Genomic DNA, 15,492 nt, shown 5'->3' on the forward strand with positions numbered 1-15,492 from the left:
ATATGTGATTTAAAAATCCAGGCTCTGGACTCAGAACTTAATTCAAGTACCCACTCAGATGCCACTGGTACTAATTACAAGCCATGTGCCTTTAAACTTCATGTTTAACTAAGTCTTGGATTTTTTTTTGTGCACAAAATGGGAATCACACTGTAGAAGTGACTTATTTACATACAGTATAGCAGTTAATACTGAGCACTTATAAGTTCCAATTATGCTGCAAATTCTATGTTACGTCCTCACAGAAAGCCTGATGTAAGTTCTGTTATTATCCCCATTTTACAGATGAGAAAACAGCCACCCAGAAGCTGACTTGTCTGAGTTCACACAGCCAGCAAATAGTGAAGCTGGAATTCAAGCCCAGACTCTTAGCTATGCTGTTGACAATGTTTTAAAATTTTTTTTCTAAAGATTAATAAAGCAAAACATAGAGAATGGCCATCACAGTGACTAATAATAGGTTATTCATAAGTATTAGCCAGCATTATTATAATTTATTAGCAACAGACATGTGAAAATTATTCCCATATATACTACATAGGAAAATATTAAATCCTAACAAATTATTTGTTCATTCTTTTATGGCTTTTGTTTAAGGACAATTTATAAGAGGCCAATTCTGTGGTTACAGACAAACTAAAAATGTCATTTAGAAACTCCTTTATTCACAATGTCCCTTAATCTTCCAGAAACTAAATCCTGTGCAGAATGTAAACAATAATAAAGTTATATTACCATGTTTCTATTGACAACAGAATACTTAGCCACAAATATATAAACATAGCCTATAAAATACAGCCTCAAACCATAATTTTATACACATTTGCTCCAGTTTAGATATTTCTTGTAAATCAGATTTCTTAAAAATAATCTAGTTGGATAGCACTATATTTTACAAAATTAAAATTACACCAAGAAAAACAAATCCAGATAATTTACTAGTGTTCTAAGCTTTGTAAAAATGATAAAAACAGCTTAAGATAGATTCTGATAATTTATAAAACTGAATCTATCATCCTAAAATATGTAATACACAGTAAATTTTAAATGCAGAAAATTTAGCTGCCTAATTCAAGATTGTATCTCTTCCCACCTTGGAAATCTGATATACCAATTCAAAATTACTATTTGAATTACCATCAGAATTCCTGAAACCCTATGTGCAGTGAAGATTCCAATTGCATCTGGTTTTACATCACCTAAAGACAAATCTATCAGTTTCAAGACAAGTTTAAGCTTCTTCTTGAGTTTGAGTCTAAGCTTACAATAGAGAAAACTCAAAATTAGAGCTCTGATTTTTGCTTGCTCACACTTTTTTGGCCTTCCTCACTCCTTACTCCAAGACAACCAAAAATAAACACTCAAACCAGCAATATATGAACTGACCAATCTTAAGCTCCCATGGACTTAAGACAACCAGCGAAAACAAAGATGGAAAGAATCACTGCTTTGCAAACAAGGCCTTAATTACATACGTAAATAAAAATCCTTTTAGGGCCACAGCCCTGAGTCCTTCGAAAGAACCTTTCCCAACTACTTCTCATGCTTAACACAAATATCAACACAAAGCCTTTGCCACGCAGAGGCTTGCACAGATTCCCAAACATTACAAATCCTCTCAGATTTGATGATCATCTAATAGAAGTATCACCAAGAAGCCTATTTCTTAAAAGCTATGCTTTAACAATAAAATATGTGGAATAGAATTTCTATTCCATCTTGGCCTCCAATTGCATCTGGTTTTACGTCACCTAAAGACAAATCTATGTGTTTCAAGACAAGTTTTTCAGACTAACTGTCCAAAGGAAGAGGGAAAACAGTTGAAAGACGGGCCATGATTGGTGTTTTCATAAGCATCCATTAGTGTCTTCTAGGTCAAGCTTGAGTTGTTTAATAGTAACAAAAATATGCATTAATTCATTTGGAAACATATCACTTCTTACAGTGCTTTCCTCATTGCAAGTCAAGCATTCATTTATGCTACTATTTTCTATTTTTACCTCTTTATATTTTTATATTGCAAAGATGTATAAACTGGGTGAAACCAATCAACGGTTAACTTCAACAGTAACAATTCACAGAGGGGTTGGAAGGATGTATAAAAATGTGAATAGTTGGAAGTTTTGAAATATGAAACATTCAAACAACTATTATAACTGAAGAACATTTCATGTAGGAAATAAAAAAGCACAGTACTTGAAGCTGTAGCTCAGTGTCTTTCTGTCTTTATCCCTTAGATGAACCATGAAAATAGGCACTAGCCTGTGAGTACAGAACCTACAAACATTGAGTCTTAGGATAATTTGGCAGCAGACTTAAGAAGAAACTTAATATTCTCTGCCTCTCCATTCCATTCCCTTCTTGTTTGTTCTTCAGATGAAGTTATGGTTTTTGATACAGGAGATTTTCTTGTTTTCTTAGCCTGATTATAGGAACAAGTGGTGGCAGGAAATAAAAAATAACTCTGAGTGAAAAAAGACAACCTATATAAATGCAGGCAAAGCCAACAACTGTGTAAACTAAATGGAAGTTCTGTCGACCTAATTAATTTCTATTGGGCTGAGATGATTTTCAATTGGGCTGCGGAGAAGTCACTTAAATATAAATCATGGCATATGTAGCTGAAAATGTTCATTGTAGAGTTAGGGGAGGTGACTGACATTTTAAAGACTCTTAAATTGTAATGAATTTCTTGATTTCATTCCTTTAATTCATCGGTAAACACTGCTGTTTTCAAACTAAATAAGATTTCAAAGAAGAAATAGGAAAATCTATAATGACTACACGCCAGAGAAGTTTGTCAGACATTAATGAATTCACTAATTTTAAGCTTAACTCCTCTAGTGGTGACAGAGAGGAATGAAATAGATATATTATGAGACATATAAGTAGCATGATAAACTGATTCGCACACTTAATAAAAACCTAGAACTTTCCAATATTGTTTGTATCTAAACGGACATGTAACATCGATCGTGAGGGAAGTTTGGGTCCATATTTTCAAACTGAGTACTAAAATAAAACAATATCTCAGGAGACTGAGAAACTTCATTTATTCTCATTTATATTGATACCTTCTAACTTCACTTTCTAACCACCACAATGCTTGTAAAGTACATTAATGAAGATTGCCTGAAACAGGGTGAGATGAGTAATTGTGTATTCGTCTGAAATCAAGTCTAAAAAATTCATTTCCAAGACATAAAACAATTAAGTTTAAGATAAAGAACAAATTCTATGTATTTTCCAGTTTGGTTGAGGAGATCACATAATTACCTAAAATGTTTTAATAGTTTCAACTTATTTTAATTATGCAAAAATCCAACAAAATGCAGTATTCCTAAATATGAATGTGATATCAAGCTATAAAAAGTAAATATTCAGAAATATATTATTACTCCACATGTGCTTAGAAAACAAACCACACATTACTCACACAAAGCCATCTAAGGGGGAACCCTAAACACACACTCTGTTTCAGTACTGCATGGTTCTTATTTTGTAGGAGACAACTTGCCAATAAAATGTTGAGAAAATGAAAACTTCTTAGTCCTACTCATTTCTTCATATACAAAAAAATTAACTACCAGTATTTCATAATTGCTCTTCCATATATGTACTGGTATATTCTATTGAGCAAAATATTTTAACATACTTAGTCTTCCTTATTTTTAAGTTAATTTGAATGACTGTCTTATCTGGACTTCACAATGATGGAAATGCCTGTTAAAGGTCACCTACGGGCCTTCTGCAGCTCCTGTCAGTGGCTGCCCTCACACTGACTCCTGCATGAGGCCTGCCGGCGCAGGGACCTGCGGCAGTCTGGGTGACTATATCCACACCCAGTCTGTACTCTGCAGTAGGCATGCTTTACCTGAAGTCAAAGCCCAAAAGGAGAGGAAATAGGACTGCTTGCTTTAATTTTATTTGCTCTATAAAATCCACTTACACACTAGAACTACTTTCCTATAAATAATTTAAGTTTCTCTCTGATTGCCTATCAAAATGGGAAGAAAAAAGTTTCAGAGGAAAAGGCACCTCATTCAGAGATTAATTTTCTGCTACATCAGCAAAGTTTCAATTTTTGATAGTACCCATTTTTCATAAACACTTGAAATGAATGTATTTATGCTAAAAGAAAAATGCAGAATATTTACACATGAAAAGAATCACTGTTGGAATAAAAATCAAAGCATCTCATATCAGAAACAACTGATTTTATATTTTTCCTATTATTAAAAATTACATAACATTGTAAGTTTCAAAAGCCTTCACTAATACATATTGGAATATCACACCAAAAAACACAATAATTTTATAGCATTTAGCTTTGTTTATTTTTTTAAAAAATTGTGTAATGAAAGATCACCATGGTGACTGGGAAATGATGGTTAAGAGTTTTGTATATGGATGGAATTCTAACATGGATAATTTATTGAACTTCTAGTGAAAGGTATGCTCTGAGTCATCAAGGTCCTAAGGCTTAGTAACGAATAAATAAGCAAAATAATAATCTATGAAGAAATAATTTTTCAATAGACTAGAGTAGAAATAAATATAATGCAATATGTAACATATCTTTCCATATGTTGAAGTTCTAAAAATATGCATAGTACCTAAATGACTGTATAACAGGTAGCAAAAATACATATAACCTTATATGTTTAATCTTAAGTATACGTGGATCAAAGTAGGTATTTCTACTTATATAAAATTTATATAAATATTCATATGTATTAATTATACAGAAATAATTGTAATTGTTCTACATTTAAAGTATACTAATCTTTAAGTAAATAAATTGTGTGTATATCACCTAAATGCTGTGTATATTTCATAAACAATACTTTTTAAAAATTATTTATATTTTCATAGCCAAAGCCTTAAGAACACTAGGCACACAAATTATTTCATTGATATTTACAAACAATCCAGTCCAACGTCTACATTTAAACAAATTCGGCTATATTTAACAACAAAAGGGAAAATAAAGGAAATAATTGCAAGTTTTCACTGGTCACACAACAAAACAACACAAATTGATACTGCAGTGTGTACATGATCAATAAGAAGATAAAACACACTCAAAGGTTAAAAATGTTATGCACACAAATATGTATAATATACATGTGTATATATGTGTATGCATTTGGTGAAACGAAACCAATCTACGCAATGTTACAATAACCGGAAACATGAAGCTCCTAACAATGAGTACTGATTGGTAAGTCACATTATTACCTAAAGGGGAAATGTAAGAGTAGTTTTATGATTTTGACAACTGAAATCATAACCACCTAATAACAAAGCATATACTGATGAAGAAACAAGGTGCAAAGTAAATAGTGAGAAGGCAGACACTCACCTTCGGTGCCATTGGGAGTCATGGAATTACTATTTATATGAGAGTTATCGAGTTTGGGGCCACTGGGGGACTCACTACTACCACTCAGACGGCTATGCGGGCTGGTTAGATCCTGCATTTCCATAGACCTAAAGACAAGAAGCCTTCCGTTTGACAGATGTACCAAATTCATAACACCACCATTTAATGCGCTAATGACTTGACACCTTTGAAACACACTTGCACAAAAGTCCCATTGTATCTATTTCTTAGACTCAAAATAATTCATCTCACATTTTGACTTCAGGTATCCCTTCATCATATGCACTATCAAAAGATGTCACTTGCTTTACCTATACAGCCAGTCACATGAAGCTTTTAAAATTTCATTTTTCTCTTACACTGTTCATCAAGTCACAAGGTCTAATGTGAGACAATGACATCTATTATAATTTTCAAAGAAAAAATACAGTCATCGTTGTCTTTTTATATTAAAAAGGACCAAAGGCATTACTTTTCTAAAAGAAAAGGCAACTATGTAAAGAAGTAAAATGGAAATAGATCACTCTTCTGTGGAATCTGTTTCATCTAATAAATTAGCACTAGGTACTCCCTTATAATTTACCACCCAATTGTAATTTAATGGGTCTCCAAACCAAATAAAACACTTGAAACCTATAGTCTAGTGACAGGGAATGAGATAGTCCTGATGCATGTGTTTACTCTGGCAAACTACTTAATTGTTCCTCTGTTTCCCTTGAAACAAATGCAGCATTAAAACATTATGATGTCGGCTCACTTGTTTGCTTTGTGGATTACATACAGCGTGCCCAATTGAAAAAGGATAAGGCCAACATACAGTGGGTCCCTGCAAGCATTAGCACTCGGAATACCTCAGCTGTCACTTACTCTGGGAAATAACAACAATTCTACTTTAGTGCTATAATTTTGCAATTTTACCATATAAAACCAGTTAAATGCCCTCTGAAAGTTCTTAGACTCTGCAGTTACTTATTCTATAAAAGGTACAAAAGCCACTACTCATGTTCACAATTTCAGAACTATACATTTATATTTAATACCCTATTAGTGAAGAGAGAATTTATTTAAAGTCACTAAAAACACACTTAGATACAATTATTTTCTTACAGCCAATTTCTTAAAAGTTTAGGGCCCATTTACTTTATTTTAAACTTTGTATGTTTTTCTAAGAAAAAAGATGGGAGGAAGTTTAATGTTTACATATATAAAGTTAATACTATTTGCTCCTCACCCTATCAGGTCAATAAAAGCTACAGTCATTTTAATTTAGAGGTCGCACTTACATTGACTATGGGTATCAGTTTTTAAAACAGCTTAACACGAACCATTTTACCTCTAAAGTGAGCTTTGACTTCCCCAAATATTCTGAATTCAAACTAGAAATGGTCTAAAATCCAATTTTTCTCTCCTGATTCTCATTACACATTCACAGTTTTCCTAACACTAGAAACTATAGCCCATAATTATTTTCAAACCGAGGCTCCTATTCCCTTTCTACATACTTAAAATGTTTTACAAGCACACACACACAAACTGTTAAGTAATTTCCAACAGAGGCTGTTACTATTAATAGAAATAATTAAGAAACACTAGACAAAAATAGATATGGGTCACAGAAAGGTAATCTCCAAAAATGTCAAATATCAACAATATCCTTACCTGCAACTTGAGGAAACAGCAACATCTGAACTGGCTTGAGATGTTTGCACCTGTGATCAGGGGTAAAAAAATTAGAAGCTGTTGTTACTCTGCTTCAGTGTCAGCTCTTAATTATACAGAGCACATGGCTGAGAACGACAATGCTCTCTTTTAACCAAAAGAGAAAAAGGAGGATACTGCAGCAGTGAAAGGCATATTGTCTTTAAGTTGAGGTCTCAACTGTTGTTTCCTCCTGCAGGTCTATCCTCCTCCTCCCCTTGTCAGGGGGGGAAGGCAGCCAAATGACGTGATAGTGATTCATCACTGGCCTATGACAGCTGCAAATGGGATTACCCCTCCCCCAATCAACATGCAAAGCAGCCTTGCCCAGGCAGCTTGGAAAAGGTGCTTGGAAAAAAGTAGCGAATGACAAAATGATCGTGTTTAACAGCAATAGTTCAAGCAGTAATCCTCCAGCATCCTCAGAAGATCTTTCATCTTCTGTTATCACCAGCTGAAATAGAGCTCCCGCCCACCCCTTTGACTCCTGACAGTTTCTTATCCTTATCATAATGGTTTTCTCCTACATTTACTATTTGTCATTTAACATTCACTAAAACAGCTTCTGGGCAACTTTCTGACAATGCCGGACTAACTATATAAGGCAAAGGCAAGTTTTCATACCCAAAGTCACTCCATTGAACAATGTGCTCATTTACCCTCGCCAATTTAAAATTCAATGAGTTCTTATTCAGTTCTGCCTGGTAAACCAGAAAATGTAGTTAGTTTTTTTGGTGGATTTTCCATCTTTTAAACCGAGGAAGAAAATGAAAAGTTTAACAATCAATTCACCATCCTAGTCAACCTACATTTCAGTCTCTCTTGTTTCTAGATGAATCTGTACTTCAGGACTTCACTGAACCACTTAACTAATGTGCAGGCTTTGACAGTCACTGCCCTTCTTCCAGAAGCAGCTCAAACTGCCAGCAGGTGATAAAGCTCAGGTGAGGCCAGGCTGCTGGCTTGTAAGCTCAGGCTAACGCCTCAGTAGGAGAGCATTCTGCAAAACATTTAAAATGGCTCAGAATTCCAAATCTTTGATGTGCATTTTCATTCAACCTGAACTGACATCAATTAGGGTTACAGAACAGAGATGAGAACTAAAGTATCTCGAATGGCATTACAGTTATCCAATCAAACGTCTTATGTTAAGTCCTGTTATTTTTAAAGTATGATTTATGAAATAAGAAATACTACCTTTCTAGCAAGAATAAAGCATCATTAAAGTCCAACTGTCTTGGTATAATGTTACGTAAAATTTCTAGGTATGTTTCTACAATACGTGCAGGATGAAAAACAATTTTTAAAAGACGCTTAAGATAAAAATTAAATTTCAATGCCTACAGATGTGTCATTCCGTGATAACAGCCTTCTGCAATTTTTGTTAAAATTAATGTTCTCACACAGGTTTAAGTGGTTTCCTTTAGAAAGTCCAGCAATATACCTCAAGGATAAATTTCCTTTTTCTTTCTTTTTTTCTCCACTTTTATACACCTGGAATAAATTATAGGTGAGAACTAACTTAGTTTTAAGAACTCTCCTGGCTTAATTACGTGAAAGAGTATTTAAAGCATTCTTTCTGTTAAATGTTAAAATACACTTCCATTTTAACATTAGCTGGAAAGTACAATGTTGGAAATATAATTTTAGTTTCAGTATACACTTTGAAAGTTTGGTTAGATTTATACTTGTACTTTAACCAATCATATTTAAATTTCAAAGTCAAACTATTGTTAATAAAGAAAAAATGAACTTCAAAACAAGAATTAGTCTACCACATTTCAGTGAAAACATGCATTTTCACGACAACACATTTCTTTTATGCTGGTTCAACTAGAGTCTACTGTATTTTCATACTCTACAACTTTTGAAAGTCCATATGCATGATCTACATTTCATTAAGTATACTTCAGATATACTCTTTTGTGTCTCAGGGATTATTTAAACCATGTGTTGTGTGTTACTGTATTTAAAAATGACTCTTTAATCAAAATAACTTTAAAACAACTAATCCTCACTTAGGCTGGTCAGCTGAATCCACATCGTGGTCCAGGAAAAATAAATCTACTCTCAAGAATGCGAATGCAGACAACAATTAGACACAGATGTGAGCAAAATTAGTTACAGTTTACAAAATGCTACACTTCACATGCTTTTAGTTTTTTATGTGTAGTACAAGATTACAGTGCAGAAGGAAACATAGTCTTATAATGACTTATCTAAAAAGAACACCTATTTCTGATTGCTGTTGATTTCCTCTCATGTTTGATAATATCTCTGGAAGTTTCTGTCTTGTAAAGGTCTAAAACCATAATGTGTTTTGAAAATAATTAATTAGGGATATTTCCATTCAAAAGAGAAAAATATTATTTTTTATTGTTTCTAGAAAAGTGATGTGAGGCATTCAGTAAGTTCACATTTTCTGCTTTACACCCATAAACTTAGCATGTTTCTTGTCTTCTCCTAATCTGGTATTTTTAATTTAAATACTTCTATGAGTGCAAAAATATTTCCCATAACATAACAAATGGTCATCTTATATTACAATCAAGTCATTTCACTTTAATGCTTTTTAAAACTCATTGTATAGAATACCCATAGTAGCATATTGACAGAGTTGTGAAAATACAAATAGCAACAAGCAGAACTTCTTAGAATTCAAATTCAAGAATCCTAAACTAGTAACTTTGACTTCTGATTAGTTAATGAGGTCTTTTAAGTTTGCCTTTTTTCTAATTAAATTTATAATTCTTCACAGATGTAACTTTTGTTGATATTCAATTTGTCTCTCTCATTTTGTTAAACCTCACATACTACTTCGCCAATCCATTGAATAGCCACATTAAATCTGTTAATACCATGCTCTTCAACCCCAGAAATTATTTCCAGAAGGCAAACTTGCTTTGAGAGATCATCAAACAAGACTTAAGGTACACATTTTATCACATTTTCCCTACCACAGAGCTCAGGATGCAGAGCAAAATTCATGACTTTTGCACTGTTTATTATACTTTGCTAAATTACAAATCAAAAGCATCTGACAGAAGATCATGCATGAAGCCAAAAAGTTAATAATGTTCTGTGAAAAGTAAACTGTAAATGGAAAGGGATTCTAAATCTCAGCAGCACAGAGCAAATAAAATGTAGGTACTTGTCTAAATTACGGGTTTTCCATAGGCTTTTTTTGCTTGCTAGAAGCAATTTTTATAAAATGACTATAATTTAAAACTTTTTTTTCAAACTGAAAAGAAATTTTCAAAGTGAAAGTACTGAGCTTATCTAAATAAATAGAGTTGGCAGGCAAGCTAGTTTTGTCCAACCACAGATCAACCTGAGTACTCCCAAATCTGAAAGACAATGGCAATTTTCTCATCAGAATGTATTTTATGTAAAAAAAATTTTCCTTAGCCATAAATCTGTGTTTTAGGGTATATTCTTGCTAAAATTTCTCCTCAATCGATATCTCCAACTATGGCATCATTGTTGTAATGAAAACTTAAATTTTAAAAATAAAAACCTAAACCTAAAATTGAAATGAAGTTCTAGGGAGACGTCAATGTTTTTTAAATGTTAACACTATATTTCCTTCTTTATCAAAGACTCCATAAAATAAATGCTTTAATACTACTGCTGATTATTTTCAAGTAGTATAGTACATTACTTTTTGCAATGCGTCGTTTAAAGAAAATGACAAAATAGAGTCCGCATGAAAACAAAAACAAGTATTTAAACCACATGGATGCTACCAATAGCTTTAAAGGATTGTTTTCAATATCAATTTACTTAAAATGTTGAATGAAATACTTTTGATATTTGATAAACAAGTGGTTTTATTCTTGTTGCAAGTGTTTTTCTTCTTTACAATGTATTCTTATACGATTTTCACAAATGGAAATTTTCTTTTGAGAAAATCATTTATCATGTCTATGAAACTCATACAGCAGTGGACTTCCATTTGGCCCTCTAAAACTGAACAGTGGCTCAATTAGGCTTCTATGTCTGTCACCGCAAAGAATGTTCAAAGATTGAAAATCCATGGCTGCTTGCTCACTTACTGAACACTTTGGGCCTTGGGAGAACTCAAGCATGCAGAAAGTCAAATATCAAATATTTGATAATGCAAAAGCATGACTGTACATGTGTGCATGTCCTCAGACCCCAGACTGTGGGGGGAAAGACTCATGCAAGCATAAAATAAAACCTACTTTGAAAGACACATTATAAAAACAATCCCAAACCTATAAAACTACACTATGTGCTTACTATCGACTTTTTGTACCCCTTGCCATTTTAAGAAATAAAACATAAAAACGTTTGCCTAAATTCAATGACAGCTCTGAATTTATTGAATTCTTGCAAATGCTATGCTCAAATGTGTTCAAAACCTCCTCCCAATAAATATAAACCCATGAGTCATTAACAATTCATATACTGATTTTGAATGGCAAATATTTTAAATGGTAATTCAAAAGTTTACAGATCTTGTTTTAAACTTCAAGGTCCACTCAAGCCTTACAAAGTGTCAATAAGAGAAAAATATATTAATTGGGTAAATGTTTGTTATATCACCTTCTGAAGATAAGTTTAATATAACGTTTGGGAAATTTATTTATTAAAGCAAAAATATTTTCTTCCTTAAAAAGTGCTATCAATTTAATGTTGTTATCTGTTGTCCTTTCAAATGTTAAATGCTTCGTTTTTTTCATATCAAAGTGTGTAAAAGTTACTTATGTATTGCAATGAACGTATATGTACCGCTTTATTCAATACTACACAAATATATTTGAGATTTGTGCAGCAATTCAGAAAACAGATATGAAGTCATCTCCCTGCAAGAATATGGTCCTGCATTACATTTATCTAGATCATAACAAAAGTAATTGTTAACAATTAATTTGTAATTATCTCTTAATGATCCTGATCGCTCATAATTTGGAGGTTGGGAATTCTACTTCTAGGATGAAACCCTGTGGCTCATAAAGTACTAGGTACAAAGTGTCATAATTTTCCCCATGCCATAATGTTTTTCTTTGAAAACAAATCAAAACAATAATAAAAGCGCTCCTGTTAGCTTGGGCTTTGCCCACAGGACAGCTGTTGTCAGTCACTACAATTTTTCAAACAGTCAGCTTGTACTTACAGCGCTTACATCTGCTGCATCCACCAGTTTAATGTGTTCCTTCGAATTTTCTGGGTTAGCAAACCTCCATTCCTGACATAGTTTTGCTCCTGGATGGGGACGCGCGAGGGCTCTCAGGCGCTCTGGTGCAGCCGCGGCGCTTCTGGGAGCGGAGCGCCTCTGCAGGGGAAAGCTCGGCGCAGTGGGCAGGCGCCTGGCCGCTGCCCCAGGCTCGGGCTGCCGAGCGACTGAGCGAAAACGCGTTCCCCAGGAAGAAACCCGCCACAGTGGACGGCAACAGGAAGGCTTAAAGTCGGAAGTGGCACTGGAGAGTTTCTACCTCGCCCCAAACTCGGAGCCATCAGCTCCCACCGTTCTGTTTGGTAACAGCTTTGCGCCCAGCGCTCCTTCCCCACCAAACAGCAGCGGCAGATAGCATCTGAGAACCCTAGACAAAGAAACAGCAGAATCTCATCCCTCGATTTGTTTGCGCAGCCTTGTAGGTCTGCCCATGGAGCCTCGGGGCTTTCTTTTTTTTTTTTTTTTGGTTTTTGCAACGCAAACCACAGCTATTCTCTTGTCCTAACCTTATTGGTTTAAACGCAACAATTGAAAGGAGCACTGCTCTGTCTGACTCAACCTTGCTGTTTAAAAAAAAAAAATTATGTAAATGAACGCGCCCCACGCTATCTGAATAAACAGCTGTGTGAGAATAACTTCTCTGAGACGTGGTCAACACACACGCGTCCTCTTGCAACAGTAGTTACCAATTAAGATCTTTGGGGAGTAGTTACACGTTACCTTTTACACTTTTCCTAAACTTTTTTCAGGCCCTGAAACTTAGGGAATCCACTACTTTTCATAATTTATTTCCTAACTAACGTACCTACTACTGAAACAGGTCTGGGGGAAATAAAAAACTAGAATGGCCATTTCCCTTTAAGTAGAAAATGAAAAAGCAAACGTGCAAGCTTTTATCAGTTTAATAATGAAAGCCTGAAGGATGAATCCGAAATGATTTCTAGAATGGCAAATCTTCTGTGAACAATTCCTTGGCTATGAACCAGATAATGTTTCAGTGTTAATATTTTTAAATGGTTTTTGGAAAAGATTCATGTTATCTAGAACTCTTTCTTTACAGCTTATTCTTTTAAAAAAAAATTCTTACTGACCTCGGAATCTATGCATGACAGTCTATAACACTCACCTAAAGAGCTGAGCTTCAGTTAAGATATGTTTTATACAGATACATGACTTTGGTGATAAGACTTAACCATTATGTTGATTTCAAATATTCAAAGAAGGCATCGTTTATGTGACTAATGATTGTATCTCAATTTGCCAGACCTGTGCCAACATTCAAATACAAATGTTTATTTTGATACTAGTCACTCGTTGTAACCAATTTTGTGCTCTAAAATAAAATCTTTAAGCCCATCGGATTTTTCTTAAAACTGTTTTGTCATCACCCATAGGATACTATTCTACTGATTAGGTCTTTTATTTAAGGGAAAAAAAAGCGTCCTCATTTTTTAGGCGCTTGATAGATGTGAAAAAAATTTTAAAAATCACAATAACTTTTTGCATGACTTTATAATACATTTCCAGATCGTCAACTAATAAAACACATAGACACAATCATAACTTTATATTGCTAATATGGATATGAAAGCACCATTCCGATGCAAACAAAAAATAAAAAGCTGCTAATGACCAAAATTTATTACAGACTTCCCCCAACCACCGAAAGTATGCCAATCTGAATTCCTCAGAAAAGAACACTTTGTCAAACATAAACGACAGTTTAAACTGCAAACTCACCTAGGATTTCATTTTGTATAGTACCAGCAAGGAATCATGGGCTAGTCATCTACCATATTTGGGAAGCCAGGTCAAAAAACAGTTGATTGCTATTGGATCTGTTCATATATGCAGCAGAAATAGAATTATGTTACCACCTACTGCACTTTCTCAGACCAGAAGTATCAGTTATTCAATATACTAAAGTATATATGCAGAAAATAAAATACAGCTTGTAATGGAGATTTCTAGCGTTGTCAGATAAAATGTAATGTTGCGGTAATTCAATCTGATATCAAACAGTAAATACTTTTGCAACCACATTTATTTCTAAGCTCTATAAAATCTAAAATTTGAGATGTTGGAGAATTAAACAATGCTTGAAATTTTACATTTAGCTATTGTATTCATGCTTCCAATTGTTTAACAATTATTTTAGACATAATAGAGTAAGAAATTATTTTTCTAATCCATGAAAGATTATATTGACAAATCCAGAATATATGAACTATATAAAATCAAAACAGTGGGAATATTATGTATAGTATGTCACATTTATATACAAGTTACTTGCCCACATTATAGTTAAATGTATCATATTACATATTTTATGTTGAAATTTAATTTTTGTTTATATAACCAAATGAAATATTAAATAAATGATGCATATAATTATGAAGAAAATTAGTAAAAGCATGATGAATGTAATGTGACCACTAATTGATATGGTATAGCTCATGCTTCATAATTATGTAACAAAGAGCTTAGTCACTGACTAAAAGTAATATCCATGTGCATATTTACTACTTTTAAAGAGTTTCATTTTCCTGAAGCAAAATTAGATGGATTAAAAACAATCACGTTTACCCATAAATTGTGTATGGTTACTACTTTTGAATATCCAATATGTAATAATTACTATTGCATACAATTTAAACCAAAAGTAAGTTACCCTATGATAAAGAGCCACATTTAAGCTATTAACAACACCTAGTTTATAGTGTATTGATAGCCTCTTATTTCTAAATCTTCACCAACTATAACTATATTATGTAACTTAACCATATACTTTAAGGACTAAATTGTTCCCTAAATACAGTCATACATATAACTACAAAATTTAGGAAAATTTGTTGAACATTGCTACTAGTAAAAGGTAATAGAAGAAAGCATTGCTATTTCATATTTGCCATGTAAATCTCAATACATAAATGTATGGAAAGGAATTTTAAAATTTTCCAATATGCTTTTTCCTCAATAAAAAAATACATAATTTTATCTGGAAAGGGAAAATACTTGAAATATTCAACTGATATGAAATGTTTGAAAACCCTCAAGGAGACAGTATCTTTCATATGCTGTATCACCAAACAGGTTTTATGTGACAGAGCCAGCTGTTGCCTAGATACCTGCCTGGTTATATGAAGGAAGTCTTCAATTTTGGTAGAAGAGTTTAGTGTTTTAGGTTAAGGGCATGATCAAAAAAATA

The 15,492-nt window shown here is 33.4% G+C and overlaps 1 protein-coding gene across 4 annotated transcripts in view; it reads right to left on the bottom strand.

Moving 5' to 3' along the window:
• Positions 1 to 15,492, bottom strand: part of EYA1 (EYA transcriptional coactivator and phosphatase 1) — a 341,835-nt gene that overhangs the window by 149,531 nt on the left and 176,812 nt on the right. For 2 of the 4 annotated variants that reach the window (XM_055116656.1, XM_008956696.3), the window contains exons 1-3: positions 12,225 to 12,522; positions 7,046 to 7,095; positions 5,366 to 5,493 (exon numbers count right to left, since the gene is read on the bottom strand). In XM_055116656.1, coding sequence (XP_054972631.1) covers positions 5,366 to 5,489 — 124 coding nt within the window. In that variant the 5' untranslated portion in view covers positions 5,490 to 5,493; positions 7,046 to 7,095; positions 12,225 to 12,522. Of the gene's footprint in view, positions 1 to 5,365; positions 5,494 to 7,045; positions 7,096 to 12,224; positions 12,523 to 15,492 lie in introns of those variants that run through there. The other 2 variants (XM_063606819.1, XM_055116655.1) reach the window with 2 other exon arrangements.

This window comes from Pan paniscus, chromosome 7 (assembly GCF_029289425.2).
Source record: "Pan paniscus chromosome 7, NHGRI_mPanPan1-v2.0_pri, whole genome shotgun sequence".
Taxonomy (NCBI): domain Eukaryota; kingdom Metazoa; phylum Chordata; class Mammalia; order Primates; family Hominidae; genus Pan; species Pan paniscus.